Raw genomic sequence first — 20,359 nt, 5'->3', positions numbered from 1 at the left:
ATTAATAGCCTACCAAACAAAAGTCTAGGACCAGATGAGTTCACAGCCGAATTTTACCATAGGTAAAAAGAGGAGCTAGTACCATTCCTTCTGAAACTATTCAAAACAATACAAAAAGAGGGAATCCTACCTAACTCATTTTATGAGACCAACATCATCCTGATACCAAAACCTGACAGATACAACTAAAAAAGAAAATTTCAGGCCTATATCCATAATGAATGTTAATGGGAAAATCCTCAATAAAATACTGGCAAACCAAATCCAACAGCACATCAAGAAGCTCCATCATGATCAAGTCAGCTTCATCCCTGAAATGCAAGGCTGGTTCAACATATGCAAATCTTTAAACATAATTCAGCACATAAACAGGACCAAGACAAAAACCATGATTACCTAAATAGATGCAGATAATGCCTTTGACAAAATTCAGCCCTTTTTGCTAAAAACTCCCAGGAAACTAGGTATTGATGGAAGGTATCTCAAAATAAGCTATTTATGATAAACCCACAGACAATAACATAGTGTATGGGCAAAAACTGGAAACATTCCATTTGAAAACCGGCACAAGACAAGGATGCCCTCCCTCACCACTCCTACTCAACTTAGTATTTGGAAGTTCTGGTCAGGGAAATCAGGCAAGAAAAAGAAATAAAGGGTATTCAACTAGGAAAAGAGAAAGTCAAATTGTCTCTATTTGCAGATGACATGATTGTATATTTAGAAAACCCCATCATCTCAGCCCAAAATCTCCTTAAGCTGATAAGCAAATTCAGCAAAGTCTCAGGATACAAAATCAATGTGCAAAAATCACAAGCATTTCTGTATACCAGTAACATCCAGCCAGCAAAATCATGAGTGAACTCCCATTCACAACTGCTATAAGGAGAGTAAAATATCTAGGAATACATGTAAAAAGGAATGAAAAGGACCTCTTGAAGGAGACTTACAAACCATTGCTGAAAGAAGAAAGGAAACAAACGGAAAAATATTCCATGCTCATGGTTAGGAAGAATCAATATTGTGAAAATGGCCATACTGCCCAAAATAATTTATACATTCAGTACTACCCCATCAAGCTACCATTGACTTTCTTGACAAAATTGGGGGGGAAAACTACCTTAAACTTCATATATAACCAAAAGAGAGCCTGCATAGCCAAGACAATTCTAAGCAAGATTATAAATGACAACAACAAAAAAAGCTACAGGCATTATGCTACCTGACCTCAAACTATACTACAAGGCTACAGTAATCAAAACAGCATGGTTCTGATATCAAAACAGAGATATAGACCAATGGAGTAGAAGACAGGCCTCAGAAGTAATACCACACATCTACAGCCATCTGATATTTGACAAACCTAACAAAAGCAATGGGGAGAGGATTCCCTATTTAATAAATGATGTTGGGAAAACTGGCTAGCCATCTGAAGAAAGCTTAAACTGCATCCCTTCCTTTCACCTTATACACAAATTAACTCCAGATGGATTAAAGATTTAAACCTATAACCTAACACTATAAAAACACTAGAAGAAAATCTAGGCAATACCATTCAGGACATAGGCATAGGCAAGAACTTCATGACTAAAACACCAAAAGCAATGGCAACAAAAGCCAAAATAGACAAGTGGGATCTAATTAAACTTAATAGCTTCTGTACAACAAAAGAATCAAACATTAGAGTGAACTGACAACCAACATGGAGAAACCTTGTCTCTACTACAAATACAGAATTACATGGGCATGGTGGTGCATGCTTGCAATCCCAAATACTCAGGGGACTGAGGCTGGAGAATCATTTGAACCTGGGAGGTGAAGGTTGTGGTGAGCCAAGATTGTGCTATTGCACTCCAGTCTGGCAACAGGAGCAAAACTTTGTCTCAAAAAACAACCGCAACAACAACAAATGACAACAATAACAAAAACTTGCCAATGGAATAAAAAAAAAGGAAGAGTATTGGGCTTTAAAATGAGTTCAAATCTACCATGTCTTATGTCAAAAAAAAGCATCCTAATCTCTTTGAGTCTCAAGTTCTCTATCTAGAAAATCATTTGACCAGAACGTTCAACACAGATTGAAGTACTAGAAGATATTTTAATTAGTCCTAAGATTCCTTAAATTTCTGTAATTCTATGTGCTTTTTGTTCTGTCTATGGAAAATTGGGAATACATAGCCAGCAGAATTTGAAAACATAACAAAAGAAACGCCAAGGAAGCAAAGTCATGGAAAAAGAAAAAATAAAAAAGCATTATGGAAGTAGGCAAAAATACTAGCCTACAGGGCAACCAAAACTGGGAAGTCAAATAATTTCTCTCTAAGACTTGCCGAATCTTGGTTTTGTAAAATTTCCAGGCCTATGGCCAAACCTTTACTCTGCCCTAAAGGCTTTGATGGTTAATTAAAAAAGATGCTGGTTATCACAAAAATTGTCAAATTTATTAGGAGAAATTCAATGACTAACCTCATTTCTAACAGTGACCTAAAATGAGAGTTTAACTTATTTAAACTCATTAATTTAGATATTAATTAAAAATAATCTGACTAGTCTTATTCAGACTAATACATTAATCAGAGTGCTGCACTGATAGCTCTATCAATCTGTACTGAAAAGTAAGGGAAAAGATTTCAAAGCCAGATAGGCTGACGGTCAAACTGTGTGGGTCAGTTACTTTGTAAACTATGGGACCATGATCCAATTAATCAACCTCTCTAAACAACAGTTGCCTATTTAATAAACAGGTTATAAAAAAACCGATGTTGTGATGGCTTTATGAGATAAATGCATAGCACATAATAGGGTTGTTAGCCCAGAATACAACACTTGACAGATACTAGTTTCTTCCGTCTATATTTTCTTAGTTAACTTAATTTTTTAAATCTGTAAAATCCATCCCAGCACTTTGGGAGGTGGAGGCGGGTGGATCACGAGGATAAGAGATCGAGACTATCTTGGTCAACATGGTGAAACCCCGTCTCTACTAAAAGTACAAAAAATTAGCTGGGCACGGTGGCGCATGCCTATAATCTCAGCTACTCAGGAGGCTGAGGCAGGAGAATTGCCTGAACCCAGGAGGTGGAGGTTGTGGTGAGCCAAGATAGCACCATTGCACTCCAACCTGGGTAACAAGAGCAAAACTCCGTCTCAAAAAAAAAAAAAAAAAAAAATCTGTAAAATCCTGACTGCAGATTCATCAGAACTCCAAGAATCTATTAAAGGAAAAGGTAAAATACATTTTACATCAACAATGTATAGAATATTTAAACCATAAGAAAGTACAGTAATGCATGCCTGTAATTTCAACTACTTATGAGGCTGTGGAAGGAGGATCACTTGAGAAACCAAGAAGTTTGAGGCTTTAGGAAACATTGCAAGACTCTACCTTCATAAAAAACATTAAAAGGATGCACAGTTGTGTACATGATTTAGATCATTTTTCTTTATAGGACTGATGCTTTGTTACAAAGCATTCTTTTGAGAGCATACCTGGGACCTTATTAGAATTAATATAAATTATACCTATTGATTTGTAATTAATACAGTAAGAACTCTTATTTCCCTTATTTTGTATTTATTAAATGCAAAGAAGAATAAATTTATCAAGTCATCTCAGCCAAATTCTATGAAATTGGCTAAAAATGGTATTGTTAGCAGAACAGATGGAATGAGTGACCAGTGTCAAACAGCATGATTTCTGGACCAAAATATGAGGGGGGCAGTTAAAACAGAATAAACATTAGTGCCCCTTATCCACTATATGTGTGGAAAAGACACACATGCCATGTTTTTCTCTGCTCTCACACCACAACAATAATCATCAACAAAGAAGGCTTCTGTGACCAAAGGTGTGGAAAGGTTTTCCCCACCATCAAGCAAGCAATCACTTCTGCAGATGACACGAACTCAGTGTCACCTAATTCAGTTCTCCCACTAGCTACAGATAGAATCAAATTCCACAGGTAAAGGGCTCAATCCCATGAGACTGCCTCCCTAGATCAGTTCTAAGTCTGAAACTCCAGAACTTCTGACCAATTGGCTTCAAATTGGGGTTCCCAGGACTTCCTTTTTGGGTTAAATTGAATTGCTGGAATGGGTCAAAGTACTCAGGGAAACACACTTACCAGCATACTATGAATGACATTACAAAAGGTGCAGATGAAGAGATGCATAGTGCAAAGTATGGGGCTAGTGGCACAGAGATTCCATGCCCCCTCAGGATACCTCCATGTATTCAGTGATCTAGAAGCTCTCCAAGCCCAGTCCCTCTGGGTCTTTATGAAAGCTTCAATACATAGGCATCAGTAATTAATCACTGGCTGTTGATGACTGACAACCTTCAGCTTTTCTCTCCTCCACAGAGTTTTCAGAGTGAGACAAAAGATCTCAACCCAATAATCAGTCATGTCTTCAGGATGGTGACCAGTTCCCATCCTGAATCTATATAGGAGCTTCCAGCCATCGATCATTAGCATACCAAAAGACATCACTTTGGAAATTCTAAGGAGTTTAAGAATTGTACACCAAGAAATGAGTCAAAGTCCAAACACAGGTTTTACATCTGCCGTTTTGAATTATGTGGTTACAGCTACTAACAATTAGCTGTATTCCAAACATATTACATTGAAAACTTCAGAAATAAACAAGTCATAAGTGTTAGTGTGCCAGTCTGAGAAGCACAGTAAAATCTTGAGTTCTTGCCCTCTATCCATCCCAGGATGTGAATCATTCCTTTCTCCAGTGCATTCACACTACATGTGCTCTCCAGCTATTAGTCATCAACATGGTCTCCTGCATCCAGCTGTCAACATCATTAAGGCCTGATGGTCTAGAAACATTCAAAGCTGATAATCTTTTTTCTGACTTAGAGTCAGGGGTGAATAGTAGCGTAACACTACATGACAATGCCTACATCGTTCACCTCACTTCATCTCATTACATAGGCATTGTATCACTTCACATCATCACAGGAAAAAGGGTGAGAACCATACCATATATTTTAAGAAACCACATTCAGAAACAGGGATTCTTGCAAAAACTTTCCAGCTGCCAAAGGAGAAGAGCTCAAGAGATATTAACGTGTTACTCTGGCCAATACTCTTGGGGAAGGTGCTTGGTGTCTTAGTTGTAGCTGTGTGCTCTGCCCCACATATAACAAGGGCCAAATTCACCTGTCATTTTACCTCCCACAGAAAGAACCACTGGAAAGATTACTGCTTTAAGAGCTTATCCACTCTGAACCACATTACAGAACAAGACTCTGTCTCAACAGCAACAACAACAACAAAGAAACAAACCTAATTGTTGCCATGTAAAAATAAGTCTAGGTCCAAACTAGATCTGAAGCATTCTCAATGCCATGAGACAGGACAGAAATATATTAAAAATTATATTCCTGCTTTCTGTAGAAACAAAACTGTTGAACTTAAGGTTTTGTAAGACAAGTCAAAAAAAAAAAACAAAAAATGCAAAAATAAAATTTGAAATATCATTTCATCACCAAGGGCTCATGATCACGAGATATTCACAAACTATATATATTGTTCAAAACTTTGGCTCTGAATTTTGACATAAGTTGCATTTTCATTTGAGGATGTCCAAGAGGTCAAATAAGACAATGTCATTTGGTATTTTCAGTCTTTTTTTTTTTTTAGAGAACAGTAAACTTCTTTAAAGAAATGAATTGTCATAACTTCATAGGCTAAAGGCACATGAGTCACAATTCTAAGGGCATTTGTAAAATATGGTGGTGCATGCTTGCATTCTGAACTTCTCAGCCTTAAACTCTCATATAGTAAATATTCATAGATACAAACTGATTAAACAAAAGCCCCTTTTGATCTGACATTATTTTTCCTTTTCATTTTTTGTTTGAGACAGAGTCTTCCTCTGCTGCCACACTGGAGTGCAGTGGCACAATTTTGGCTTACTGCAACCTCCGCCTCCCGGGTTCAAGCAATTTCTGTCTCAGGCTTTCATATAGCTGGTACTACAGGCACGTGCCACCATACCCAGCTAATTTCTTATATTTTAATAGAGATAGGGTTTCACCATGTTAACCAGGATTGTCTCAATCTCCCGACCTCATGATCCACCCACCTCAGCCTCCCAAAGTGCAGGGATCACAGGTGTGAGACACCATGCCCAGGCTATTTTTCTTTATCTTTTTTTCTTTCTTCATTTATTAGCAACAGGAGAGTCTAATTAAATGTGGTAGAGTGGTATAAGGGAATACAGTGAAAAGTGTAAAATGAATTAAACCAGAGCTAATAGTATCAGTATGGATATATCTGGAAAAAAGAATACAAATTACACAAAAGAAAGTGGCAGAAAGGTATGTAAAGTGTAGAACCACTCACCTTCCATTTTAGGACACAAATAAAAATTCTGCATATTATTTCTGAGCATCACAATATAGTTAAGGATTTCAAAAGGGTATTGAAATGGAAAACAGCCAATGATGTTGGTGGCCTCTATGCAATTTTTTTTTTAAACTTTTATACCAAAAAGTATTAAAACCGCCATTTTAAAAGACTGTCCTCCAGTTATGAATGATTACTTTCCTAGTTTTTAATAATCAAAGATGCTACAAACACACCCATACACACACATGCATACACAGTGTGCTAGTTAGAACATCTCATTGGCTTCAGATCATCAGTGTAATAACATTAACAGGAAGTCTCTAATGTTAAGAAAGAAACTGACATCTAAGTAAAGCATTCCTTTAGGTAAACACCAGAACTCCAACTAGCACATAAGACACTGGAAATATCTCAGAGTCTCAAAATTCACTACTTTGAATCCCTGACAAGTATAAAAATTCCATATTGGAAATGTTATGCTATTCAGACAAATGTTATGTATTCTATTAAAATAGAAATATCTGAGTTAAAACTCCTATTTTTAAAATTTTGCTTTCTTCTAAATTTATTTTTATTGAAATATGGATACCAACAATAACATTTATGCCAATGCCTTTCATTCAATTTAGAATAAAAAGAATTAAGGGTAAGAAGAATGTGACTACTTCCAATCAGTTAACATATTTATTTTCAGCATTCCATTTGTATTGGAAATGTACCTGCTATCAATATCTGTACATTATTTCTTTGTACTGCTTCTCTCACAACAGAATCTTCCATTCAGTGGTAGGCTAAATGAGTTTTAAAAGAAAATAACTAATAAATTATATATGTTTTATACAATATAAGGTTAGTAATTAAAAATAAATATATATGATTACCTTCAAGGAAGGATATTATTCAGGAGGCCGTACAAATCAATGGGGACATGTCATCAATTATATGTAGGTATGTCCAGGCCAACCAAACATTCATGCAGTGTTAATATCAAGCTGAGTCCTCATGCCTGGCTATGAAAAGAATTACTTAAGGTTTTGAGGATTCTTTTTGGCATCTTCTTTTCATTGCCTAAAACAGCAATGTGAGGGAAATACACTGAGTAAAATAGGAATATAGGATCACAAAGTTTATATTTCAAAAGTGAGATTGCTTCAAATGCCTATAACTAAAATAGAAAACTATGCTTATTAATGTGAACACATTGGGCTGGTGAGGATAAAAGGGACCATTAAGCAGTGGAGAAAATCATAACCTGAGAGAATCAATGTCAAGGCTGATGGTGAATGCTACAGAGTATTTAAACTTGAAACATCAGAGGCATTCATGCCAGAACATCACAAATATTTATCATGTGTTTCCCCTTGTCCTGTCACTTAGAAAATACACCGTTGGGATGCCAGTTCAGGTGAATGTGATTCAACTCTCATCAAAGCACATGTTCTAGAGGGGGAAGAGAGAAGATGGCACTGTAGGACCAACTCAGGATTGCAGTTCCCAGTGAAAGCGCAGATGGCGACTGGATGCTGCATTTCCAGATGGATCTTTATTGCCCACAGACCAGGAGATTCCCAGGTGTAGGAGCCCCACGGGTTGCCAGCATGGCTGTTTGGGCCAGCGCAGCTGTTTGGGCCAGGGCCGCAGCACAGCGGCACTCCATACACAATACACTGGTTGGGTTGCCCTGTTAAACCGACAGTTGAAGATTTCAGAAGGCAGATTAGCAGATTCATCTGATTAAACGGGACTTAAACAGAAAGCCAGGCCAGGAGATCCCCAGGCAGCAACGTTCGAGCCGGCGCAGTGGGTCGCTGCATGGGCAATCACACAGATCCCGGTGCCCTTTCAGCAGGTGACTGAAACACCTGGGAGAGAGTCAACCGTTCAACTTCAAAAAAAAAAAAAATAAGGGCTCTGAGGCAGAGAGCCAGATGATCAGGCTCGGCAAGTCCCACCCTCACAAAAACAAAATAGCAATTGGAAACGCTCGGGGTTGAAAGTTTCAAAGCAAGAACAGCTGAACCCAGGAAGGTGCAGCTCGGTGGGGGAGGGGCGTACGCCATTACCGAGGCACTCAACCCCTATGGAGGTACTCTGCCATTGCCAAGGCAGCCTGCCATTGCCGAGGAAACCCAACATAACAAAGTCGGCCACTGCAGAGGTGGGCCACCATCACCATGGCAGCTCTAACCACACCCATATAAACAGGACTATAGGGAATTACACACGGCAGCAGGGCAGAGCCCACAGCAGCAGGGCGGAGCCCATGACAGCAGAAAAAAGCCCACAGCAACAGGGCAGAGACCATGGCAACAGGGTGGAGCCTACAGCAACAGGGCGCAGCCCATGGCAGCTCATCATAGCCACTACAGGCAGGCAGTGATTAGACTGTCTCCTTGCTGGGCAGGACAGTGCAATGGATACTCATAAAGCCCTAACTCTCCAGGACAGAGCACCTGAGGAAAAAAAGGGGCTTTATGAGTTCTGCTGCATCAGACAAACGTACCTGCCTAGCAGCCCTGAATGAACAACAGAGATCACAGATCAGCACTTGAGCTCCTATAAAGTACAGATTGTCTCCTCAAGTATAAAGTACAGTCTCTTCAAGCAGCTCTTTGACCCCCGTATATCCAGAGTCAACTCACAAAGGACTGATCAGACTGACTTTTGGCAGGCATCATTCAGGGACAAAGCAGCAGAAGAAATTGGTAGCAATCCTCACAGTTCTGCAGCTGCTACAAGTGTACCACAGGGAAGCAGGGCCTGAAATGGACCACAGCAGTCCTACAGCAGAGGGGCCAGACTGTTAGAAGGAAAACTAAAAACAGAAATACTTCACCATCAACAATCTGGACGTCCACTCAGAGACCCAATCGGAAAATCAGCAACTACTCAGATAACAAGTGGATAAATCCGCAAAGATGGGGAGAAACCAGTGCAAAAAGAAGGAAAACACCCAAAACCAGAACCTCGCCTCCTACAAGGGACCACAACTCCTCACCAGCAAGGGAACAAAGCTAGACGGAGAATGAGTGTGATGAAATGACAGAATCAGATTTCAGAAGGTGGGTAATGAGAAACCTCCGTGAGCTAAAACAACATGTTCTAACTCAATACAAAGAAACTAAGAACCATTAAAAAAGATTTGAGGAAATGATAACAAGAATGGACAACTTAGAGAAAAATATGAGTGAATTGAAGAAGCTAAAAAACACAACACAAGAACTTCACAAAGCATGCACAACTTTCAGCAGCTGAATTGACCAAGCAGAAGAAAGGATATCAGAAGTCGAAGATGAACTTAATTAAATAAAATGAGAATGCAAGATAAGAGAAAGTGCAAGAAGGAATGAACAAAATCTCCAAGAAATGTGGGACTATGTGAAGAGACCTAATCTATGTTTGAAAGGTGTACCTGAATGAGACGAAGAGAATGAATCCAAGCTGGAAAATACTCTTCAGGATATTATCCAGAAAAATTTCCCCAACCTAGCAAGGCAGGCCAATATTCAAGACCAGGAAATACAGAGAACACCACGAAGATATTCTGCAAAAAGAGCAACACCAAGGCACATAATCCTCAGATTCACCAGGGTTGAAATGAAGGAGAAAATACTAAGGGCAGCCAGAGAGAGAGGTTGGGTCACCCACAAAGGGAAGCCCATCAGACTCAGCAGATCTCTTGGCAGAAACCCTACAAGCCAGAAGAGAGTGGGGGCCAATATTCAACATCCTTAAAGAAGAGAATTTTCAACCCAGAATTTCATATCGAGCCAAACTGAGCTTCATAAGTAAAGGAAAAGTAAAATCCTTTGTGAACAAGCAAGTACTCACAGATTTTGTCACCAGCAGGTCTGCTTTACAAGAGCTCCTGAAAGAGGAACTACACATAGAAAGGAACAACGAGTACAAGCCATTTTAAAAACAAACCAAATGCTAAAGAGCATCAAGAAAATGAAGAATCTGCATCAACTAATGGGCAAAACAGTCAGCTAGCATCAAAATGGCAGTATCAAATTCACATATAACAATATTAACCCTAAATATAAATGGGCTAAATTCATGAATCAAAAGACGCAGACTGGCAAATTGGATAAAAAGCCAAAACCCATTAATGTGCTGTATCCGGGAAACCCATCTCACATGCAAGGATACAAAAAGTCTGAAAATAAAGGGATGGAGGAAGATTTACCAAGAAAATGGAGAGCAAAAAAAAAATCAGGAGTTGCAATTCTCGTCTCTGATAAAATGGACTTTAAAGCAACAAAGAGGAAAAGAGAAAAAGGAGGACATTACATAATGGTAAAAGGATTGATACAACAAGAAGAGCTAACGATCCTAAATATATATGGACCCAATACAGGAGCACCCAGATATATAAGGCAAGTTCTTAATGACTTACAAAGAGACTTAGACTCCCACACAATAATAGAGAGAGACTTTAACACTCCACTGTCAATATTAGACAGATCAACCTGACAGAAAATTAACAAGGATATCCAGGACTTGAACTCAGACCTGGAACAAGCAAACCTGATAGACATTTACAGAACTCTCCAGTTCAAATCCACAGAATATGTATTCTTCTCAGCACCACATCACACCTACTCTAAAATTGACCACATAATTGGAAGTAAAGCACTCAGCAAATGCAAAACAACTGAAATTATAACAAACAGTTTCTCAGACCCTAGTGCAATCAAGTTAGAACTCAGAATTCAGAAACTAACTCAGAACCGCACAGCTTCATAGAAACAGAACAACTGGCTCTTGAATGTTGACTGGATAAACAATCAAATGAAGGCAGAAATAAAGAAGTTTATCGAACCCAACAATAATGAAGACACATTTAAATACCACAATCCCTGGGACACATTTAAAGCAGTCTCTAGAGAAAAATACATAGCAATAAGTGCCCACATGAGAAGAGTGGAGAGATCCAAAATTGACACCCTATTGTAAAAATTGAAAGAGCTGGAGGAGCAAGATCAAAAAAACTCAAAACCCAGCAGAAGACAAGAAATGACTAAGATCAGAGCAAAACTGAAGGAGATAGACACAAAAAAAAACCCTTCAAAAAAATCAATAAATCCAAGAGCTGGTTTTTTGAAAAGATCAACAAAATAGACCACTAGCCAGATTGATAAAAAAGAAAAGAGAGAATAACCAAATAGATGCAATAAAAAATGATAAAGGGGAAATCACCACAGATGCCACAGAAATTTAAACCATCATCAGAGAATATTACAAACTCTATGCACATAAACTAGTAAACCTGGAAGAAATGGATAAATTCCTGGACACTTGTGACCTCCCAAGCCTGAACCAGGAAGAAGTCAAAACTATGAATAGACCAATAACAAGATCTGAAGTTGAGGCAGAAATTAAGAGCATACTAAACCAATAAAAAAGCTAAGGTCCAGATAGGTTCACAGCAGAATTCTACCAGACAAAGAGGAACTATTACCATTCCTCCTGACACTATTCCAAATAATCCAAAAATCGGGAATCCTTCCCAAATCATTTTCCAAGACCAACATCATCCTGATGCCAAAACCCAGCAGAGACTCAACAAGAAAAGAACACTTCAGGCCAATATCCATAATGAACATAGATGCAAAAATTTTCAATAAAATACTGGGAAGCTGATTGCAACAGCACATCAAAAAGCTTATTTACCATGATTAAGTAGGATTTATCCCGGGGATGCAAGGCTGGTTCAACATACACAAGTCTATATACGTAATTCACCACATAAACAGAACCAAAAACAAAAACCACATGATTATCTCAATCGATGCAGAGAAGGCCTTTGACAAAATTCAACAGCCCTTTATGCTAAAAACCCTCAATAAGCTCGGTATCGATGGAATGTATCTCAAAATAATAAAAGCTATTTACGACAAACCAACAGCCAATATCATACTGAATGGGAAAAAACTGGAAGCATTCCCTTGGAAATCTGGCACTAGACAAGCATGCCCTCTCTTACCACTCCTATTCAATATAGGACTGGAAGTTCTAGCCAGAGCAGTAAGACAAGAAAAAGAAATAAAGTGTATTCAAAAAGGAAAGGAGGAAGCCAAATTTTCTCTCTTTGCAGATGACATGATCATATATCTGGAAGACCCCATTGTCTCAGCCCAAAAATTCCTGAAACTAACAAGCAACTTCAGCAAAGTCTCAGGATACAAACTCAATGTGCAAAAATCACAAGCATTCCTATGCACCAATAACAGGAATACAACTAACAAGGAACGTAAAGGACCTCTTCAAGGAGAACTACAAACCACTGCTCAACGAAATCAGAGAGGACACAAACAGATGGAGAAACATTCCATGTTCATGGTTAGGAAGAATCAATATCGTGAAAATGGCCATACTCCCCAAAGTAATTTACAGACTCAACGCTATCCCCATCAAGCTACCATTGACTTTCTTCACAGAACTTGAACAAACCACCTTGAACTTCATATGGAACCAAAAGAGAGCTCACATAGCCAGGTCAATTGTAAGCAAAAAGAACACAGGAGGAGGCATTCACACTACCAGACTTCAAACTATAGTACAAGGCTACAGTAATCAAAACAGCATGGTACTGGTACCAAAACAGAGATATAGACCAATGGAACAAAACAGAGGCATTGGAGGCAACACAACATATCTACAACCATACAATCTTGGAATAACCTGACAAAAACAAGCAATGGGGAAAGGATTCCCTGTTTAATAAATGGTGTTGGGAAAACTGGCTAGCCATGTGCAGAAAGCAGAAACTGGACCCCTTCCTGACACCTTACACTGAAATTAACTCCAGATGGATTAAACACTTAAACATAAGACCTGGCATCATAAAAACCCTAGAAGAAAATCTAGGCAAAACCATTCAGGACATAGGAGGAGGCAAGGACTTCATGACCAAAACACCAAAAGCATTGGCAGCAAAAGCCAAAATAGACAAATGGGACCTAATCAAACTTCACAGCTTCTGCACAGCAAAAGAAACTGACTAGAGTGAATCGGCAACCAACAGAATGGGAAAAAATTTTTGCAGTTTACCCATCTGACAAAGGGTTGATATCCAGAATTTACAGAGAACTCAAACAGATTTACAAAAAAAAAAAAAAAACAAGCCCATTCAAAAATGGGTAAAGAATATGAACCGACACTTTACAAAAGAAGACATACATGAGGCAAGCAAACATATGAAAAAATGCTCATCAACACTGATCTTCAGAGAAATGCAAATCAAAACTACATTGAGCTACCATCTCACGCTAGTTAGAATGGCTATCATTATGAAATGTGGAGACAACAGATGCTGGAGAGGATGTGGAGAAATAGGAACACTTTTACACTGCTGGTGGGAGAGTAAATTAGTTCAACCATTGTGGAATACAGTGTGGCGATTCCTCAAGGACCTAGAAATAGAAATTCCATTTGACCCAGCAATCCCATTAGTGGGTATATATCCAAAGGACTATAAATTGTTCCCTATGAGGACATATGCACATGAATGTTCATTGCAGCACTGTTTACAATAGCAAAGACCTGGAACCAACCCAAATGCCCATCAATGATAGACTGGACAGGGAAAATGTGGCACATATACACCATGGAATATTATGCAGCAATCAAAAACGATGAGTTTATGTCCTTTGTAGGGACATGAATGAATCTGGAGAACATCATTCTCAGCAAACTGACACAAGAACAGAAAATGAAATACTGCATAGTCTCACTCATAGGCGGGTGATGAACAATGAGAACACATGGACACAGGGAGGGGAGCACTACACACTGGGGTCTATTGGGGGAAATAGGTGAGGGACAGCGGGGGGAGAGCTGGGGAGGATAGTATGGGGAGAAATGCCGGATGTGGGTGAAGGGGAGGAAGACAGCAAATCACACTGCCACGTGTGTACCTATGCAACTATCTTGTATGTTCTGCACATGTACCCCAAGACCTAAAATGCAATAAAAAAAAGAACGTGTTCTAAATTGATCAGCTATGATACACACTTATGAAATAATAGTTTCTCAAAATTCTCATTTTCCCATGCCCACATGGCTACTGAAGCACCTACATTTCTCATATCCTCTTGTTTGATCTTTTCGTAGGAGTTTCTTGATCCACTCTTGCAAGACTTAAAACACATCAAATAAACCGTACAGAGTAAGCTTTCAATATCAAAATACTTATCAAAAGAGAAAACATTGAATTTCCACAGCTTTGATAGAAAAGAATAAACATATATTTCAAGATCAGTGCAGTGTTCTTAGAAAATGACAATTTTGGTACTCACAGAATAAATTTTATAATATGACTGCTTCTAAAATTAGCTAAGTTTGGCATGTCATCTTACTCTGTAAATGACTTATGAAACAGCTATTGTATCAAAGAACTGGCTGACCCACCCCCCAAATTAACCAAAATATAACTTAATCACATCTTACTCACTCATATCAATGAAACTTCTTGCTGTGAGGCCTGACAGTTATGAAGAAAAATTAGCTGTTGTGGTTTACCCCAATTCTAGCACTCCCTCCTGCCTCCAGTACTCTCCACAGCAATAACTGTTGTTGCTAGACTGGGTATATGTCCAAGGAACTGGAAGTGAGGTGTCTCAGGCTTCCTTGGTTTTGACTCCAAAGTTCCCCAGCTAACTTTTTTTTCTTTCTCTTTCCTTGCCCTTTCACAATCCCTCTTTTTTTGCAAAAGTAATCTTTATATCTGTCATCCTGAAGCTTCTCTTCCTAACTGCTTTGTATGGATAATTGCAGCCTCTTTTTCCATCTGTATTCAGCAGTAGTATACACCAATAATTTCTGTTTTTATCTCAATGTGCTTCCTCTGTGGCTAGAATCCTGCCTCAGAAATAAAAGGATATTATTGCCTTCCCTTGATTCTGTTATTTTTTTAAACTGCTGTCCAAAGGTTCTTTTTCCAGATTTCTCTAAAGGAAGGCTATTTCCTTGTTATTCAGAGCTGTGTCCAAGGAACAGCACCAATACCACCTGTGTACTCCTGTGAAGGGCAGAATCCCACACATGCTGAATGAGAATGTTCATTTTTTAGAAGCTCCTCAACTAATTCATGAAATTTTGGATGCCCTATTCTACACTAATGTGCTACCACATTTATTTACCCTAATTGCCCATCTGGAACTTAGCCTCAATTTCTTCCCTATTAAGTCCCTGAATTTAATTCTGTATTATAAGCCATAATGTTTCTAATACACTTTTAATCAGGCTATACCTTCTCTAACTCCTCTCCATAAATCACATGACATTATCCAATTATGTTAATTTGGCCTATATGATACTATCCAATGAAGTTATAACATTTTCTATAAAACTAAATTATGGCCATACATGGCTGACCATTTAAGGTGATACTCATCTGTGGTAGATAAAACACAGATCTGTGTGGTGAGGCACCTCAATCCTTAATGCCTCTCCAGTAGTGAGAATGACAGCAAGAGCAGGAAGATGTTACTTTAATTCTCTGACACATTTTGGTGCTGGATGCTGACATTACCTTCTTTCCTATTTCTATCACTCTGCTCTTCCTTATTCTACAAATCAGTTTGACTTTACTATCCTCCTTTACATACACCCACATACTGTTTCTTCATTTATTCCATGTACACTCTGCCCTCCTCATTCTTTTTTTCTTTTATTCATTTCCTCTTCCCTCTTTCCTGATTTTCCTCATATCTTAGAGTATCTTAAAATGGGAACTAATAATTCAGCTCTTTTAATGGTACTCAATAGACTCAACTGCTGTCCCTTGATTAGATATAAAACATCACCATTTTACTTCTCCTTTACTTATTATACATTTAATAGAACATTTTCTTTAGCTATTTGAAAATATTAGTGCTCTTATTTTTTTTTTAATTCCATCAAATGACTTTTTAAATAAAATAGTATTCTTACCTTCTTTTACATTGACTACACTGTGTTTTGTGTTCTTTGTTTTGTTTTGTTTTTCCATTTTCAGGTCCAGGTAAAGGCTCTGACAGTTTTGAAGTACACACTGCTGAGGTAATATCAAGCATGAGTTTCCATTTAAAAAATTATAAAGTTTCATAAAGACTTTCTTATCAATTTTTTTTTTCTTTTTTTAAAACAGGGTCTTTATCACCGAGGGCTGGAATGTAGTGGCATCATTATGGCTAACTGCAGTCTCAACCTCCTGACCTAAAGCAATCTTCCTATGTCAGCTTCCTGAGTAGCTGAAACTACAGATGTGTGCCATCATGCTAGGCTACTTTTTTTTTTTTTTTTTTTTTTTTGAGACGGAGTTTTGCTCTTGTTACCCAGGCTGGAGTGCAATGGCGCAATCTCGGCTCACCGCAACCTCCGCCCCCTGGGTTCAGGCAATTCTCCTGCCTCAGCCTCCTGAGTAGCTGGGATTACAGGCACGCGCCACCGTGCCCAGCTAACTTTTTGTAATTTTTAGTAGAGACGGGGTTTCACCATGTTGACCAGGATGGTCTCGATCTGTTGACCTCGTGATCCACCCGCCTCGGCCTCCCAAAGTGCTGGGATTACAGGCTTGAGCCACCGCGCCCGGCCGCTAGGCTACTTTTTAATTGTTATTTTTGTAGAGACAAGATCTCACTATATTGCCCAGGCTGGTACCAAATTCCTGGTGTTTTTTTGTTTGTTTTTTGAGACAGTCTCGCTCTGTCACCAGGTACCAGGCATGATCAGCCCACTGCAACCTCTGCCTCCTGGGTTCAAGCAATTCTCCAGCCTCAGCCTCCTGAGTAGCTGGGACTATAGGCACTATATGCCACCACACCCAGCTCTTTTTTTTCTTTTTTTTTTTTTTTTGTATTTTAGTAGAGATGGGGTGTTCCCATGTTGGCCAGGATGGTCTCAATTTCTTGACCTCATGATCCACTCAGCCTCCCAAGTGCTAGGATTACAGGCATGAGCCACCATACCTGGACCAAACCCCTGGTGTTAAGTAATCATTTCACTTCTGCCTCCCAAAGTATTGAGATAACCAATGTGCACTACCACAATCCAGCACTAATCAGTTTACTTAAATAAATTGCAGTTTATCCAAGCTTGGTGGCTCATTTTTATAATCATAGCCCTTTGCAAAACCAAGGTAGGTGGATTGCTTTATCTTGGAGTTCAAGACAAGTTTGGGCAACATAATGAGAACCTATCTCTACCAAAAAAAAAAAAAAAAAAGTTTGTCATTGTGGTGTATGCCTGTAGTCCTAGCTACTTGGGAGGCTAATTCTGGACAATTACTTGAGCCTGGGAGGTGGAGACTCTAGTGAACCATGCCACTGCACCCCAGCCTAGGCAACAGAGCAAGACTGTCTACCCCAAAATTTCAATTTAGTATTTTAAAACTAATTTGACTTAAAAAAAAAAATCAGAGGAGAAGCATGTACTGAGCATTCCAGTAAAGAATGTCATCTATATTTTCCAGGTCTGCCTCATCTGTTATCTTCGTATGTCCATTGACTTGCTTATCCAAGCATGGCAGCCCAAAGGAAACATATTCCCAGACAAAATATTAGCATGTGCATATCTCAGTCAGGAACTAACTTCAAATTACCTAACTCTACTTTGCAATCTCCACCAAAAATAAGAAAACATTTAAAAAAAATACATGTTGGCAGGCATATCACCAGGTCGAGAGATAGAGACAATCCTCGCCAACATGGTGAAACCCTGTCTCTACTAAAAAATACAAAAATTAGCTGGTTGTGGTGGTGCACACCTGTAGACCCAGCTACTAGGGAGGCTGAGGCAAGATAGTTTCTTGAACCCGGAAGGTGGAGGTTGCAGTGAGTCTAGATCATGCCACTGCACCCCAGCCTGGCACATGGTGACAGAGCAAGACTCTGTCTCAAATATATATGTGTGTGTGTATGTATATATATATATGTGTGTGTGCATATATATATATATGCCAGGTGCATTGGCTCACGTTTATAATTTCAGCACTTTGGCAGGCCAAGGCAGGTTGATCACATGAGGTCAGGAGTTTGAGAGCAGCCTGACCAATATGGTGATACCCTGTCTCTACCAAAAGAAAAAAAATGGCCCAGATTTTTAGTGCGCACCTGTAGTCCCAGCTACTTGGGAGGATGAGACAAGAGAATTGCTTAAACCTAGGAGGTGGAGGTTGCAGTGAGTGAAGATCACACCACTGCACTCTAGCCTGGGTGAAAGAGCAAGACTCCATCTCAAAAACGTATATATATATATATATATATACACACACACACATATATACTTATATATATATATATGCACATATATAAAATATATATAATCTAAATATATATATTACTTGGTGTAATACAATATTAAAAATTTTAAATATCCTTATATAAATATTTCAGTATTAAGATATTTATGATAGAAAACTTGGAAATATGTCATATTGAGCATCAATAGAACACCATAGAAGATGCTTCATTTAGGTAAACAAAGACTTGAAAAAACCTACATTTTTTAAATAAAATCTTTACTGACAGAAAAATAAGTTTGAATGGAATGATGTACTAATAAAATTTTTATGTTATCTTTAAATAAAAGCAAGCAAATATGTGATCAACTGTGCAACTATTTTATCTTTTTATTATACTTTAAGTTCTGGGGTACAGGTGCAGAACATGCAGATGTATTACATAGGTATACACATGCCATGGTGATTATCTGCATCCATCAGGCCAGGGACATTGGATCACACCTTTAATCTTAAGATTTTGGGAGGCCAAGGTGGTTGGATTACTTGAGCCCAGGAGTTTGAAATCAGCCTGGGAAAAATGGTCAAACACCATCTGTGCAAAAGAAACATAAATTAGCTGGGCATGCTGGTGCATACCTGTAAATTCAGATACTCAGAAAACTGAGAAGGAAGGATCTTATTACTCTGGAAGGTCAAGGCTGCAGTGAGCTGAAATTGCACTACTGCACTTCAGCATAGGCAACAAAGTGAGACTCTGTCAAAAAAGAAAAGACAAGAGGAAAAGGAAAGAAAAGGTAAAGAAAGAAAAGAAAAGGAAAGGAAAGGAAAAGAAAGAAAAGAGAGAAGAATGAACTTCAAAAGTGTAGGAAGCTTTCTTTAAAAGGAAAAAAAAAAACATTTATTTAGGAAGCATCTAAAATGTGCCAGGATTCTATTTCACATTTGTTGTACATACTGTAGTCATAAAAAATAATTATGATGATGGCTTTCTGCACATTCCAGGGTGTTAAGAGCAAAATAATGAATAGATGTGATCCTTTATTCTCTCCATTCAGAATTTCCTTTTTTTAGATTTTCACATGGCTGGATGTTTCTCATCCTTTAGTTGGCAGCTTAAATATTATACTCAGAGAGTTCTTCTCTGACCACAGATTTCCATTTCTCTCCCTTTCCCATTTTAACTACAAACTTCCTTGATATCTTCTAACATTTTTTATTTTCCTCATAGAAAGCATTTATAGTGAGAAGCATTTGCTCTTTCTTTCTTTTTCTGTTACTAATGCATAAGATGTCATCTTGTATATTCAGTGTCTCACTGACTAGAACAGTTCATGATCTAAAACAAAAATAAATTCTAGGTCAAAACACTTAAAATTTCATCAGAAAGTCTCATATGCTGAACTGCTATGTCCCTACAGGACATCTTCAGTTGTAGTAGCCTGCTGAAACTAAACACACGCCAACCCCAAATTTAAAATCCCCATGTCATTTCCTACTTTCCCATTCTTTTCTTGGTGCTACTGCCATTTTATCATCCTTCAGGTTTACAAAAATTTTCTTCGAGTTTTACTAAGTCACTGAATACTGTTGTGATCATTTTGTCTCACATTTGTAAACATATTTTTTAGTTTACAAATGTTTTTACATTTCCCACTACTTCTGTTCATTACACATACTGAGAGTTACCATTAGTACCATTTTTATGAATGAGGTCAATGACAATCAGATAAAGAATTTTTCTCAATGTCCCATACCTAGGAAGTGG

The 20,359-nt window shown here is 38.4% G+C and overlaps 1 protein-coding gene across 13 annotated transcripts in view; it reads left to right on the top strand.

Annotated features, from left to right (window-relative positions):
* Positions 1 to 20,359, top strand: part of LOC144576428 (uncharacterized) — a 110,818-nt gene that overhangs the window by 61,796 nt on the left and 28,663 nt on the right. For 4 of the 13 annotated variants that reach the window (XR_013534374.1, XR_013534373.1, XM_035296290.3 and 1 more), the window contains one exon: positions 16,369 to 16,412. The exons of 3 other annotated variants lie outside the window; for them this stretch is intronic. Coding sequence is in view for 4 of the 10 variants with exons in the window: in XM_035296290.3 (XP_035152181.1) it covers positions 16,369 to 16,412 (44 nt within the window). In the remaining 6 variants the exon portion in view is untranslated. Of the gene's footprint in view, positions 1 to 7,742; positions 11,519 to 16,368; positions 16,413 to 16,500; positions 17,443 to 17,823; positions 18,053 to 20,359 lie in introns of those variants that run through there. 6 more of the 13 variants (XR_008480737.2, XR_004741922.3, XM_054254247.2 and 3 more) reach the window with 3 other exon arrangements.

Source organism: Callithrix jacchus, chromosome 4 (genome assembly GCF_049354715.1).
Source record: "Callithrix jacchus isolate 240 chromosome 4, calJac240_pri, whole genome shotgun sequence".
In the NCBI taxonomy this organism is placed as follows: domain Eukaryota; kingdom Metazoa; phylum Chordata; class Mammalia; order Primates; family Cebidae; genus Callithrix; species Callithrix jacchus.
Note: the sequence above shows the minus strand (reverse complement) of the source record. Positions and strands in the feature narration are given on the sequence as shown.